Source organism: Megalobrama amblycephala, linkage group LG23 (genome assembly GCF_018812025.1).
Source record: "Megalobrama amblycephala isolate DHTTF-2021 linkage group LG23, ASM1881202v1, whole genome shotgun sequence".
In the NCBI taxonomy this organism is placed as follows: domain Eukaryota; kingdom Metazoa; phylum Chordata; class Actinopteri; order Cypriniformes; family Xenocyprididae; genus Megalobrama; species Megalobrama amblycephala.
The window spans coordinates 8,818,971-8,834,969 of record NC_063066.1 but is presented as its reverse complement, the minus strand read 5'-3'; the positions used below and the strand labels follow the sequence as shown (position 1 = coordinate 8,834,969).

General features: G+C 38.8%; 1 protein-coding gene across 1 annotated transcript in view; it reads left to right on the top strand.

Moving 5' to 3' along the window:
• The first annotated feature begins 967 nt into the window (after positions 1 to 967).
• gpc4 (glypican 4) overlaps positions 968 to 15,999 on the top strand; it is a 44,469-nt gene continuing 29,437 nt past the window's right edge. Inside the window, exon 1 of the mRNA XM_048176038.1 lies at positions 968 to 1,744. Coding sequence (XP_048031995.1) covers positions 1,591 to 1,744 — 154 coding nt within the window. The 5' untranslated portion in view covers positions 968 to 1,590. The remainder of the gene's footprint in view (positions 1,745 to 15,999) is intronic.

Below are 15,999 nucleotides of genomic sequence, written 5' to 3'. Positions count from 1 at the left end.
TTGTTTTTTTTGGTGGACAAAGTATTTCCCTCGCTTTATAATATTAATACTGAACCACTGTAGTCACACAAACTGTTTTAAATGTGTTTTTATACCTTTCTGGGCATTGAAAAAGGAAATGATCTTGCTGTCAATGGAGGACTCACTGAGCCATCGGATTTCATCAAAAATATCTTAATTTGTGTTCCGAAAATGAACGAAGGCCTTACGGGTGTGGAACGACATGAGGGTGAGTAATTAATGACAGAGCCTTCATTTTTGGGTGAACTAACCCTTAAGATCAATTAAAATGTATGAGTACAAAATTGAAATCTGCAAGTTGTGCTTGCTTAAAAAAAATTTGAGTTTTGCCAACTTATTCGGGTTTACTTTGTACTATGCAGCAAAATATATATGAATAAATATGTGGTTTAACATCCTGACTTTCAAAAAAGCTCAAGTCTCAGGAGTTTCACAACAACTGCTCTAAACCGCACAAAAACCGCTCTAATTATGGGCTGTGTCATTGTTGGAAAGACGGGCTGCTGTCCCTGAAGACTGTCATAATCTAAGTGAGATGTTTCGGTTTGGTTGCTCATCATGCATGGGCTGAGATTCCACTGAGTCTCTCTCTCTCTGTTTCTTTCAGCCTCTCTTTCCCAATCTTCTTGCTGTCATTGGGCCTCTAGCCACACCACAACCTTTGCAGATCTGTGTCACATTTCATGACATGCAGACATATCAAGAGGTTATGTTCTCACCTCTTTAGTGCCTTTCTTGTGAGCTGATTGATTAATGTAATGCAAAAATCTATCTATCTGTCTGTCTATATATGCTCTTAACTATCAATTAAAGTGGCAAAAACTACTGTAAAGTGTCAACATTATATCTACTCAGTACAGAAATGATTTGAACAATATGTACACGGTTACTGGCAGACTGTAAATGTTAATATTCTAAGTCAATGTAACCTCCTGCGCGCGCCATGCTCCACCCCGTGTGTTTCGCGTGGCCAGCTCTCTTTGTCCGGAACTCAGCTGCGTGCTCGCGCAGTCCTGACTCTGTGCTGAGATCTCGCCGCGCGCACAAGCAACTCCTCGATTCCCACTCTGCGTCCCGACTGCACACCAGCGCGAGAGGGGGAAAACTTTCCTAAAACTTTTTTATCTCAATTTTCTCGCTTCTTCTTCTACAGCGCAAACTGCTTTGCGGATCCTTTCAATAGAAGAAACTGGTTAAGAAGAATCAACATTGAACATGTGTGCGCGTGCATAGCGCTGGACTATAGGGCAGATTTGCTTTTGTTTTTCTTAAGAAAAAAAAAGTGGCAAAGAAGAGCGCAAAGTATTGACTACTTCACTTTTTCTCGTTACTTTTGTTCGTTTTTTATTCGTTACACACTGTAGGATTGTTTCGCTCGTTGTTCTTTTTAGAGGCCCGGTTTTTATTGCTCAAGAAAACCCAGTTCGCGAGATCCGAGCGGCTAAAAGAAGTTAAACACCGAGAGACGCCGCATCCTGATGAGGAAATCAGAAGTGCGAATCGAAAAGATTTCGTGACTGAACTTTTTATCTATTACTTTTTGGTGATCCATTGCTCAAGCAGTCAGCGATGAAGATGTTCGCTGTTTTTACTGTATGTCTGTCGGTTGTGGTTTTGGCGTCGGCTCAGGCTGATCAGAAGTTAAAGAACTGCAATGAAGTCAGAACTGCCTACAGTTCAAAAGGTTTCAACGTCAACGATGTTCCCAACAAAGGAGTGCACGGTGAGTTACACTGATTTATTTACTTTAAAAAAAAAATGTGACAGTTTTTCAAGAAAGATTTGATTATCAAGGCTTTAGGTAACTACTAAAATCAGCAAGGTGTGTAAATAGACACAATCGGCCATGCATAAATAGAGTGAAGGACATAACAAGGTCTGTTTTGTATTTTCCAAGAAAGTGTATAAAGTTCAGGGTTTTACTATGACCACATGTTGATTATCTATAACTTTTTAAAACTCAAATATTGTTGTTCAATCATCATATTGGCCTTCAATTTCAGTAAGACAGTATTTTTGACAATGTACAATAATGACTTACAGTATGGGATAGTTCACCTAAATAAATACCGTTTACATGTCCTCATTTTTTGTTCTTTATTTCTACTGTGGAACGTGAATGATGATCGGCAGAATGACAGCCCCAGTCACCATTCACTTGCATTATATGAAAAAGGAGATGCAATCAAAGTGAATGTTGAGACTGTCATTCTACCTAACATCACATTTTGTGTTCCACAGACATAAAAGACAAAATGTTTAGGAAAAAGCATGAGTTTTGAGCACATATCCGAATTTTTATTTAAGGGCGAACTGTCCCTTTAAGTCGCTTTCTCCGGCTAACATGTGCGTTACCGCACTTTGGATTGTGAGCATGCAGTAACTGCATCTTTTAAACGGGATGCAGCTCGTGATTACTTTTCTATAGTTACAAGTGTTCCGTCGTTCCTCCCCTCCGCACCCCCAGCTGCTGTCTTTGTTTCAAAGTGGTGTACTTTGTCATTGTAAGCGAGAGTCAGTCATCGGACAGTGATTGTCATTCAGAAGCGCTTAATGCTCATGTAAATGCACTGATTTTATCTGGAGCGGCAATGGGGGCGGGGGCGTAACAAGTTGCAGTTTTTAGCTCCTCTTCAAGGTTTGAATGAGGGGGATAGTTTGGATTATTTCCCCTTAAGTAAAAGAGAAAGCTTTCCTGACTTGAAGGCTGGTCCAAATGCTTCTGTACTCTGCATTTAGGGCATTGAATCCACCCATGAACCAATGCACAGATATGAAACCTCTCATTTGAAATCTGAATTTGGCATGACACACTCCAAGTATGCATTATAAAGTAATATCACAAGATCAAGAGTGCTGTTGTTTTTAATGCATGATATTGTATACAGCAGTTTGCAAGTTTTTACAGTATAGAAGTTGTTTTACTTGTACCAATTAGGTATATGAATAACTTGTGCTTCAGACAAAAAAAACAAAACAAAAAAAAAACAATTAGTTTGGATATTTCTTCTCTGACAGAGAAAAGAGTCCCTAAAAAGTGTTCATTGAGTTTCATTAAGCAATTCTGGCTTTGATCTGTGTGGCAGATTGACAGCTTTCTCCTCTCTAGGGGTGTAAGTTAGACATTTCATCACAATACGACATGACATTGACCAGAAATACAATGTTTGCAGATACCTCAAAACATGCCGCAATACGATTACAGAGCCTGTGATCGATATACCAATACTACGATATAATGTGCCTCTTTTACAAAAAACAATTTTTATGAACTCACAAATGCAGCCAACAAAAAATGACATTTGATTGAACTTTCTGGATATTTCAAATACTGTATCCCAATTGGGACATTCACAACAAAAAATACACTTAAAGGATTAGTTCACTTTCAAATGAAATTACCCCAAGCTTTACTCACCCTCAAGCCATCCTAGGTGTATGACTTTCTTCTTTCTGATGAACACAATCTGAGTTATATTAATAAATATCCGGACGCATCCAAGCTTTATAATGGCAGTGAGCGAAAGTCATATACACATAGGATGGTTTGAGGGTGAGTAAAGCTTGGGGTAATTTCATTCTTTTAAATCATTTGAAAGTGAACTAATCCTTTAATAACACAGAAAAATAAATAATTAAAAAAATGTAATCTTAAAATTATATCACATATTTTTCAGAATTGCATATAGTTGATTTATTTGATCAATGCATCCATCTATATTGTTACACTCTACTCCTCACTGCTAAAAGCATTTTGAAATCAATCAAATTTGAGGACCTGCGTGAGCTTTTGTGTATTATCTAATGTATTCCTATGATTTTTTTTTTTTAATGATTAAACCAAGTGCATGCATGACTGCATCTAGGTAAAGAGAAACGACTGAGCTTTAATTTTCCCTGTACTTTACACCAGCCCAACAGGTCCATTGTCTACCCCGTGGTGTCATTGTAATGCAAACTTTGAGTGTTCCCCAACATGTCTGCATTTGTCATGTTTTATTGTGTCAAATCTCCAGTTTTGTTGTGATGGCTTTAAACAGTGAATTATAAAGGCTCGTTTAGAGGGTAGGTTTGGGTGCCGTGCGCGTGTACCTCTCACAATGGTGCACAAAATGCGTCGGGACCCAGTGCAAGGCTAACCTCAGTTAGCGTGCCTTTGTCAATAAGAGACTGAGATAATTGATACAGAGAAATAGACATGGTCTGCTGTCGCTGAGGGGTGGAGGTTCTTAGAAAGAAAAAAAAGGAAGCACAAAAAGCTCTGCTTTGGCTTAACAATGTCTCCTGTTGCTAGGGAGAAAATGGTCCACAGGAGAACCTAATTGAACTGGCAGTGGCCCCCTGGTTCTGGCTTTCAGAGCTGGCCCTCTTCACCTTGTAGTCAAAACATGTCTTCTTTATTCTTCTGTAGTCCCGAAGCACAATTCCATCCTTATGGTTTGAGCCAGTCCTACACGGAGCGCTAATCAGGCAAATTGTCAAAATTACACCCCATGCATGACGATTTTTCTTCGTTCCAGCCATTCATTTGGAAGGGTATTATTATTTATACACAGAATAGTTTTTCATGTGATTCACACTAGTCAAGAAAGGCTGGTCGTTTCATTGAAGACCACTGTTCTTTTCAGTGTCGTTTTGCTTTTGTTACAGTTGTAAATCAGAAGTATAGAACGTTATGGCTTTTGCAGGCACTGCATCCAACATGACGAGATTTCCTGGAGCCGCAAGTATCTTTTGCTTTTGATTTGCAGTGAAAGGATGAAATTACATTTTTACTCTCTATCTTGCCTTTAACCGTAGGAGTTCATGATATGGAAGTAAACCAAAAATAAGGAAGTAATAAGGAAGTTGCCTCTTGCTGTTTTTAACAAATGTGCTGTAGTGTGTTATGACGATGAGTCACAATGTCTTTCCTTTATTTGTGTCTTTAAATATTATTCAGAAGCTCATTAGAAGCTTAAAACACCTTCCCCCGGTTTCACAGACAAGGCGTAAGCCAAGCATAATGCATGTTTGAGCTGTTTTAACTGAAAGCAACTTCTACTGTCATATCTTAAAATATCGCTGTCATTGTTTTTTCTCAAGATGCACACCAGTAATGTTTTTTTTTTTTTTCTCCAAGGCACATTTATAAAAGCCACTTAAATATCCTAATTGAACTAAGACCTAATCCTGGCTTAACCCCTTTACGTTCAAGGATCGGCGACGGCCTCACGTGTGACGTTGTTTACATTGATCGCTTGTTTACAATACATTTTATCAAGTAAAATGATCAAGTTGAGTGAAATTTATCAAGTTGTGTGAAAGATACAAGAATGCTGATTCAACCTGTACAAGCATTATACAATCAAGATAACTTTATAGTAGTTTTTTGTTATTCTGTATGACCGTGAACAATTTCCTAAGACAACAAAAGGGAGGGGGCGTCCTTACCTTTTTGTGTCGTGGAACTGTAATGTTTGGCAGTATAAAAGGTGACATCAATGTTTTTTCCATGGGAAGAGTCCAATACACGATTTCCATAGTAAATATTTGTCCAAAAGCATGCAAACTGGTATAAAAATCGATATAACTTCTATTGTTAACATCCTGTAAGCGCTATTCACGGGTGCGCTGTCATGTTTATTCGACGAACTGTCCACATCTAGCGCTTTATTCAATGAAATATAACGTATCACTGTATTTAGTAGAGTGTCTGTAAATGAATGAGAACAGCCCAGAAGATGTCCGATGAAAACTGGACACATGTATAAAAAAAAAGTGGACAGGCGCTTTCAGTGACGTGTGATTACGCACAGGCAAACATAAGTGGGGAAAAAAGTAAAAAGACAGAAATGGCAAACTATTGTGTTGTCATGTAACGTTAGCCTATGCAATAACGATTACGCCAATGTGTTGATTTGCATAATCTCGCGTGTAATACATTGTTGTTTAGTGTGCGTAACAATTTGCTTCCAGAAAAAATAGCGCACGCCCGCTGGCGTGACGCAAATATAAGGGACACACACACCTGCTGGCCGCTAGCACTCGCACTGCTAGCATAATCTCGCGTGTAATACGTTCGCCAGCCATGGATCAGCGTCGTGCACAGAAGTTGTTTTCTCCTGCTGCTGCATTGGAAGAACTTATGCGAAGCAGTGATGAAGAAAATGTGGATTATTCGGAGGAGAGTGCTGTTTCTCTGCTTGACAAGCATGGTTTTTGTAAGGAGCTTTTGGTTAAGCAGAGGTGAGATCTTTATTCATGGTCAGAGTGCCTCTCAGTTTGAGAGGACTGTGGATTATTGCACTTTAGGAAGCTTCGTAGTTCTTTAAGCCCTGAAGTACATAGATCCCTGCTGAGGACTAAACCGTCTGTGTCCTCCAATCTTCAGCTGAACCGAAAGCACCGCCTGGCCGTATTATAAAAAGCTAGCCTCACTGATTGTGATAGTTTGATTGGCTTAGATGTCATGAAACATGCTTGTCAAGTGCCTCTCAGCCAGTGGCAGGCGGCTGACCAGATACTGACACTGAGCAGATTGGTATCTCGCCTTGTCAACGGCTCCTCATAGAGATCCAGCAGAATTCTTTTCCCTGCTCTGGAGAAATCTGCTTTGCTTTATGGTTGGCAGTTTGCTCTTATGTCATGCCTCAGGTATGGACAATGGCAAAGATCAGACATGTTTCCTCCCCTTTCTTCTGAAAGATTCATCCTACTCTCAATTACTTGAGTACATTATGAGACTCAGAGAAGCGATGACTTCACCTCACTGGCCTCTTGATATTGTACAGATCAGATCTGAATTGGACACACTTAATCTTTGGCCTGTAGCTTAAATGCATCAAGATTTATTTTTGCAGTCTTTTTTTTATTATTATTCCTCTGATCGATCGGCTGCAAATCGGTATCGGCCGATTATCACATTTTGTGATTTGATGAATAGTCACTAAATTTGGCGAATCTCATGAACCGATTGCATTTTGATGAGGTAAAACTGTAAAAAGTTGCTGCTGATGTGCATGTAAATGGTATACAGATGAGCCTTCTGTGCCACGTTCTGCTTTGTAACTTTGTGAAACATTGGTAGACTACAGTAAATCACACATCTTTATTTAGAGCAGGTTGTCTCCATTCAAACGAGCCCACACACAACATAATATGATGCATAGATTTTGAAAAAATCCTCACGGAGTGATGTGACATGCTGCGTTACTAAAGCTATAGACCCCTTAATCGCCTACGTCACTGTGACGTCACCGCTCTAGCTGGAGGCAAAACATAAATAAGAACTCATAGCGGGCGCGCTAAAAGTTTGAGGTTTTGACTTTAAAATGTCGTCTTGTTGTGTTTTTGGCTGCCAGAATAGAATGAACAGGACTTTTGGTTCAAAACTAAAGTTTTACCAGATCCCGGCAGACATTCCTTCACAGAAATCAAAAAGATAATTGTGGTTGAAAGCAATACGCCGTACAGACTGGACGGAGACACTTCGGTAAAGTTGGTTTTATATTCGCACATTCGGACATCCGTATTCAATAGTCTTGTTAATCACACTACATTGGACATTCAGTGGACATTCACAAGTAAATATACCATTAAAACAATACTTGCCTATTTTGATCGACTGTGAAAAATGTTGTAAGTTGACAATCGTTGGTTGTCAATATCATGTTGCTGCTTAAAATTCGCAAACATTAATTTATTGCACATTTATTGGAAAGTCTGAATTTATCAGAAGTCCGAATGTGCGAATATAAAACCAACTTTACCCAAGTGACGGAGACGATCATAAATAATACTCGTGTTTGCAGTGCACACTTCATATCAGGTAAAATAATCGATGCATATGTAATGGTGTGTTGGTTTTATCTAGTACAAATCAGCAAGTTTCTGTTTTATAGGTGAAAAGTCGCCAACTTTCAGCGCACTAGCTAGCTTAAATGTTAAACAAACATACAGCAATAGATGTGTGTGCCATCCTTTGAATGGTCTCTTAAAATAATCCACATTGCTAGCCATAATCACAGTTAGCCCAGCGTTAGGTTACATTAGACAATAAGCATTGACAAAATTCCCAGAACCACCCGAAAGTAATTCATATGTTGTCTAAGAAATATCCAAAACTTAAGTTAATTTACAAAAATAGCTGTCACGGTCCCGCAGAGTCAGTGACTGTACATATTCGGACAGTTCTGAACCTTCTTCTGCATCTATGTTTCATAAATCCCTCCTAAAACATGCTAGCTTACGCTTGTCAACATTGAGTCCAGCGTCTCTTTTTGCCTCCAGCTAAGCCCCGCCCACCAGGAAACGTTGCAATGTTTACAAACTTTTAAGGGGTCTATGGGACTTAAGGGATCCGATCACATAGCGTCCAACGTCATTTGAAAGTTCAACCAATAGAAACTGGATCACATGTATGGTGGGTAGGGACAATGTTTAGAGACCAATCAGACATTCCCACATGGAAAGAACCTATATGTGGATATATGCGCATATATGAAACCTATATGCAGTGTATATGTACATATATGCTGCATATATGCACATATATGATAATATATATGCTGCATATATGCGCATATATACTGCATATATGCTATATATATGCTGCATATATGCGCATATATACTGCATATATGCTATATATATGCTGCATATATGCGTATATATACTGCATATATGTGTATATATGCCACATATAGGCAAAATTGAGGTGCATATATGTGCATATACAGGAAATATAGGTCTCCTGTATTGCTTCTTCATATCCATATATATGCCCTATACATACAAGATATGTCTTCTATATAGCTAATGGCAGGATCTGGTCATTTTGTAGCTCATATCTCATTTTTGACTGTCATACATGATGCCTAGCTCATATTTTCTATTATCAAGGCAAAAACTAAGAATTAACGAAAAAAATTATGCAAGAACTTATGTATGTGCGAATGTAGCAGTTATGTATTTAGACAATTATTTTGTGATTCCACTTGCCATGACCATATTTGGGGTGTCCTGCCGCCATGCTGACTTGGGGTGTTGACGCACTTTGCTGCTTCCCAGTCTGCATGAGACATCACAGCGGTAGGTCGCACAAAGTTTTTGCGGTGATTCAATTAAGGCCATGTTTCATGTAACAGCTGAATTCACATGATATATTTGTATGATTGTAATCCAAAACCCCTCTGTGATGTACATTCAGATGTTTCGTTGATTATTTTTCTTTACTTAAGTTACTTTTAATATCTCTCTTTCTCAGCGTTGTGTGTTGCTGCCGCATGCTGTTTGTATGCTGCACAAGTCCTCATATATTGCCATTTGTGTTATACAGAATAAAGTGAGGACCTGATGGCAAGATTTTTCGCAGTCTGTCTTTGATTACGACACAACGCAGAAAACACACCGCTACACGAACACGTGAAATTGGTCCCACATGGAAAAAACCTATATAAACATATATGTTTCAATATAGGTTTGATATAGGTTTTTAATATATGTGACATATATAAAATTGGCCGTTTTCCTATATTATGTGTACATATATGTACATATATGTGTATATATATATATGTGTACATATATGTGTACATATATGTGTGCATATATGTACATATATGTACATATAATATAGGAAAACGGCCAATTTTATATATGTCACATATATTAAAAACCTATATCAAACCTATATTGAAACATATATGTTTATATAGGTTTTTTCCATGTGGGTTGTTTTACAGCTGGAGCATGCTTGCACTGGATTGATTGCTCAAATTGACAAATCATGATTTACTGTGCTCCATAGAATATGAGAATATTAAAAATGCCTTCAGGGTGTAAGTGGTCGAAAGTGACAGCCGATAGAGAGCTTACTTATCACATATATAAAGCTTGAGTGACTGCATTGTAAAAAAAATCTCAGTAAAATTTACGGTAAAAAAACGGCAGCTGTGGTTGCCAGAACTTTACCGTAAAAAATACAGTAGCAACGTAAAAAAATCAGTTACATTTACGGTAAAATAACGTATTTCATTAACTGATATAATGTTAATTTACCAACCTAATGAAGTACTAATATCTGTTTTGTACCTTTATAAATACACTGACAGTCACCAAACACAGTGGTGATAAGAGTCACATGATGAATCAAAGTTCATCACAAGCAGATTTTCCACAAGCTGAGGAGGACAATACTAACATATAGAAGGTGCAAATGGGAATTGTGGGAATGTCAATTTACGGTTTTTCACTGTAAATTTTACAATGAATTGTTATTTTTCACTTCCAAAAATGTTACCGTAAAATTACATTAAATGTACCATTAGATCTATTACAGTTATTCACCGTATATAGTACGGAAACTTTCTGTAAACCAATTGACAGTTTTTCACCGCGGCATTTTTACAGTCTTTTACTGTTAAAATCACGGTCATTTTTTACAGTGTGGGATCTGTACCAGTTGATCATGATGACAAGAAATCGGTAGTCAGTATCAGCTGCAAAAATCCTGACTGGAGCATTGCTATCAGCTACTGATGGGATTGCAGAACTCGTAGCTCTCTTGTGTTTTGTACAGCGTGTAAATCCATTATCCCCCCCCCAAAGAGATGGTGATTGGATATAGAGATAAGATAAGAGCTCATTTGCTGTACGGCTTTGCATCCTCTAAACATGCAGAACAGCAGGTTTGTTCCACCTCATTTGAACGTTGCATATTAATGAATGGGAATTCATCTATGTGCAGTCAGTTCATTACAGAATAAGGATATAAAGTCGATTGAATTTAGCTGTTTAATTGAGTAAAATGCAAACCTACTGTTTCCTCCACTGACAGTCAGTGTCACAAGTTGATCATGCCAGTAAGAAAGTTAATTTTTGCCGAGTTAATGAGACCTTTGTCTGCCACTGTGTCAGATGAGAGCCCTCCCTAAACACAAAAACTGTTCCAGCTAATCAGAGGAAAATTGCGCAAGTGCGATAATTAAAGAACAAATCACATTAGTCGTCACTGTTGTCAGCTGTGTGTACTATTATCAGGGCAGATGTCGCTCATTAAATTAGAGGATAATGTAATATTAAAGTAAAAACACTTCAGTATTTTGCGAATGATTAGTTTACAGTGATTATGCACATTAATACCCTTCTACTTCAAGGTAGATGACAAGTGACAAGCACTGTTTTTGAAAAACACTGTTTTTGCTGTTTGAAATGTCAACTATCCTTTTTTAAATATTGAATTGTCTGTAGATGGTCAAATGGGTTTGCAATGCAATGTTTTTCCTGCTGTGGGAGAGACTGAATCGGAGCTGATCTGTGCGCTGTGCTCTCAGTGACCTGAGCCCTGTGGATAACTGCCTGTAATTGAGTTTGGCTATCAGGAGGAAGTGGTCTTGTGAATGCGAACCGAGCAGCGGTTGGTAATGAGCAAGCAGGAGGAGAAGTAGTAGTGCAATGCCACCTGGCCAACACATTCCCATGGTAATTCGTAACTATTTTACATTTTGGTGAATTGGTGGCTAATTCATATTAATTTGTGCGTCAATGACGTCACAGGTCTTTTTTTTTTTTTGTTCAAAGGCCTTAATAATAATAAAAAATAAAGATATGGCATCCAAAGTATGTAAGCTAGTACAACTAGATCTCTTTTATTGAATCCAAAAGGTTTTAATTATATTTTGCTACATATAAAGGTATTTTAAAGATTTTGAAGTGTCAAAATGTCATTCGGTTTAACCGTCCAAAGGCCAATACAATCATTTTATTTGTGATTAAAATATCTTAAAATGTAATAAATGTATATATTGTTTAGCCTGGCATGATTTTATAACACCATATATTAACATAGGGCAAAATGGTATTAAAATTATGTGTACAAGTCGTTGCTTTGTTGTGAGAAAGAATGTCCGGAAAAATGAATTTCATTGATGTCATTCAGAGTAACCAATATAAAGGGATCATTTTGGATCAAGTCATGTGAGCAGTATCATGTAACCTGCAAAGGACCACATGGCCGTGAAGCAAAGTAACTAACTCTCTTTTAACTATTTGAAAAATTTGTTTTCACTTGCTCATACGCATGTCCCCGAAACATCAGGTCATTTGGTACAACCACTATAAAACATGGGAAATGTTGTAATATTTTAAAAATTTTACTAACTTTTACTAAATATAAAATGTTTGATTGTTCTTTTGTTAGCTAGATATCAACCGGTTAGCATTTTTTGAAAATATCGTCATTCGGTAAAACCAAAATTTGGTTAAACCGAGTGACTTTTTTGGTGACAAATTTTGTCCATCCAAAAAGCAGTGTTAACTGATTTATAAAAACCTCATAATCTCATTATGGTTTTTTTACACTTTTAAAAACCTTATTCATCAGTGACCCTTGTACATTCTCATATGATCTGTTTATGAACCACTGACAATTATATTTAGCCGTGAACCTTCGTGCTTACGTTTTTTTCCCTAAAAATCATAGGTTTTCATATGAATCGCATAGTACAAATTGATACGAAATTGCCACCCCGTAAAATGGTTATTTTGTTCTCTGAGTTCGGGTTGGACCAGCTGATTCCTGATGTAGATGTGGTATCCTGGCTTAAATCCATGTTCTGTTCAAAATGTTCATTATTTATGACTTACCATGGTCTGCGTAAGTAAAATCTATGAAGATGTGTGGAGAAAGTTTGTTTTTTACTCTTACTTTGCTTCCTCTTAATGCCCCCCGCAACCCCCCCAAAGCGACGGCCTGGTGGGGGGTAAGTTCAGTGTGTGGGAACAATGGGGCACCCCTTTTACCCAGAGTCTGCCCCCTCCTTGGCGCATTCCACAGGGGACCACCAAGACCTCCTCACTGGGTCCTCAGAGCCAGGAGTGGCAACAAAGACTCAGCTGGAGCATCTTCAACAGAGGATTGACTGACCGTTGAATGAAAGAGAAGGGAGTTTTGACTGACAGAAGAAGAGTGGCAACTTAACATGTTACTAAGAGGAGCTGCCACCACATATGATTGAGCGAGAGCGTGTGACCCGCTCACAGGAAATGTGAGGAACGCTCCGAAACGTGGCCCGGGGCGGGATTCGTGAGCTCTGACTCACCCTGAGTCATCCGTGCTCTTTGAATGAGGCAGATGTGCAGAGACATGAAGAAAAAAGCCCCACACTTCCTCAGCCCAAGACCTGTGTCTCTTGTGACATTGTTAGTGTAGTTTGTGGTTTTCCCTGAGTAAATCTGGCACAGTACAGAGTGATGTCGGATGGGTGCTGTGTAAAATCTGGCCCTGTGTTTGTGGCTTTCCACACTTGAAGGCAGATACAGGCTGCCACTGAAGTTCCTTGTTAACACTTCCCATTTGCATGCTGTTAAATCGACACTCCCTGGGCCCCCAAACTTGGCCGGTGGGTCTGTTCCTGTTCCCTCGCATCCCGCTGGATAGGCACAGCTTTGTAGGAAGTGTTTGTGCCGAAGCAGCTTTTCTACACTACTTTTTTCCTTCTCTCTCTCTTTCTGTGCTGTTTCATCCATCCTGGATTTCTACATAGTCTTGTCCAAGTGTTATCCCCCCCCCCCATTCTTTTCATTTGTCCCACTCTTTTTACCTCCCTATCTGCTCTGTGTGTGGGAAGCTTTCCAGATGATTTTAATACAAAAACAGACTGCTACAGCGATGGCTGCTGTTTGCTCAAACCCTTCCTCCCGTGGCTTTGTTATCAGACATTAGCATGGCTGCTATGTGGTGGAGTATGCAAGCAGAGACTGACTAGAGTCTGGAGCTTTGGATACAGGTCTCAACTGGGACATTCCCTTGCCCTCATTCCTCTGTAAAAGCTCCCTGTGTGTGTTATTTGAGAGCTGGTGTTTTTTTTTTAGCTGGTTTAAGTCAGGTTGGTGTTGTTACTCCAGCTGTAAGCAGTGCAGAGACCTTCACTCAAGGTTCTTCACATCATAAATTCTTTACACCTCCAAAAGCTGCATAAAATCAACCAAATGAGATATGCTGGAGGTTTAACACAATGTAGTGCAAAAGTATGGTATGTAGAGTGCCCTCCACAGTTATTGGCACCCTTAGTAATTATGAGCAAAAGCAGCTGTGAAAATAAATCTGCATTGTTTATCCTTTTGATCTTTCATTCAAAAAATTCACAAAATTATAACCTTTCATTTAAGGAAAATAATTGAAAGTCGGAGGGAAACTCACATTATGAAATAAATGTTTTTCTCCAAAACATGTTGGCCACAATTATTGGCACCCTTTTATTCAAAACTTTTTGCAACCTCCTTTTGCCAAGATAACAGCTCTGAGTCTTCACCTATAATGCCTGATGAGTTTGGAGAACACCTGACAAGAGATCAGAGGCCATTCCTTCATGCAGAATCTCTCCAGATCCTTCAGATTCCAGCTCCATGTTGGTGCTTCTTCTCTTCAGTTCACTCCACTCATTTTCTTTAGGGTTCAGGTCAGGGAACTGAGATGGCCATGGCAGAAGCTTCATTTTGTGCTCAATGACCCATTTTTGTGTTGGATTTGATGTTTGTTTTGGATCATTGTCCTGATGGAAGATCCAACCACAGCCCATTATTGGATTTCTAGCAGAAGCGGTCAGGTTTTGATTTTTTTATCTGTTGGTATTTGATAGAATCCATGATACCATGTATCTGAACAAGATACAGCAGAAAAATAGGCCCACAACATTAAAGATCCAGCAGTATATTTAACCGTGGGCATGGGGTACTTTTTATCCATGTGTGCACCAAACCCATCTGGTGGGTTTGCTGCCAAAAAGCTCTTTTTTTTTAGTTTCATCTGACCATAGAAGCCGGTCCAGTTTGAAGTTCCAGTCTTGTCTGACAACTGAATATCCTGGAGATTGTTTCTGGATGAGAGCAGAGGATTTTTCTTGAAACCCTCCTGAACAACTTGTGGGGATGTAGGTGCTGTTTGATCATTTTTTTAGGCTTTCTGAGACTCAAGACTCAACTAATCTCTGCAATTCTAATCTCTGTTTCAAAAACATTAAAAATGTACCGACCCCAAATGAGTTGACACAACACAATATGAATATGAGTCTATCTAGCGTTAACAGAAGAGTCGATAACACTAAAGTTCAAATCATTATCATTAGTTAATGCATCGTGTCGTGAACTATAGCCATGAACAATTTTTACAGCATTTATTTTATGAGCATTTCATGTTCATTTACAATTTATTAACTAATATGAATTTATCCAACTTAATGTTAAAAATGTATTAGAATATGTAGAAATAACAAATTACGATTAATAAAAGCTGTAAAAGTATAACTAACGGTAGACCTAATGCATTAACTAATGTTAACAAATTGAACCTCATTGTAAAGTGTTACTGAAACGTGATATGATTGTATCATAACAACCTAAATGTAAAGCAATAATGATAATCATGACTATATTATGTCTGTGGTTTTTCTCCTGCCGCTCACAATCATTTGTGGCTGTTTGAGAGCCGAGAAATGTAGGCCAGGGGCTCATCTGGGTTTTGGGCAGAAGCCCTCAGCTCTGGGAATGTTCCAGATTTCCTGTAATCCCTGCTAATTACTCCCACGGCCAACATCAAGACTCCCCCCTGATGAGCCTCAGACCAGGACTCGTATCAGCCCGCTTGTATACAACCCGTTCGATTACCTAATTCTGCACCTCATACACATGTAAAAAGCCTTTGGAGAGATTGGAGGATTGAGGTGGTGTGTGTTCATGCAGACGGGTGGAGGCGGTTGAAGAACTCCCTCACAGACCTCCGTCAATTTAACTGACGAGGTGATGGGAACTCTTAAAACGGTCATCAAAACCAAATGCCTCGGCTCCGGTCCCACCCCTGGCTCCGACATTTAAGTGCCTTTTTTTCTTTCTTTTTTTTTCTAGTCTAATATGACTGTTCAGTTTGCCACAATTCACTCATGCAGACCCTGGATGAATGTTTTTAGATTGGGAAAAGTCGTAGCAATGATTTCACTGAAA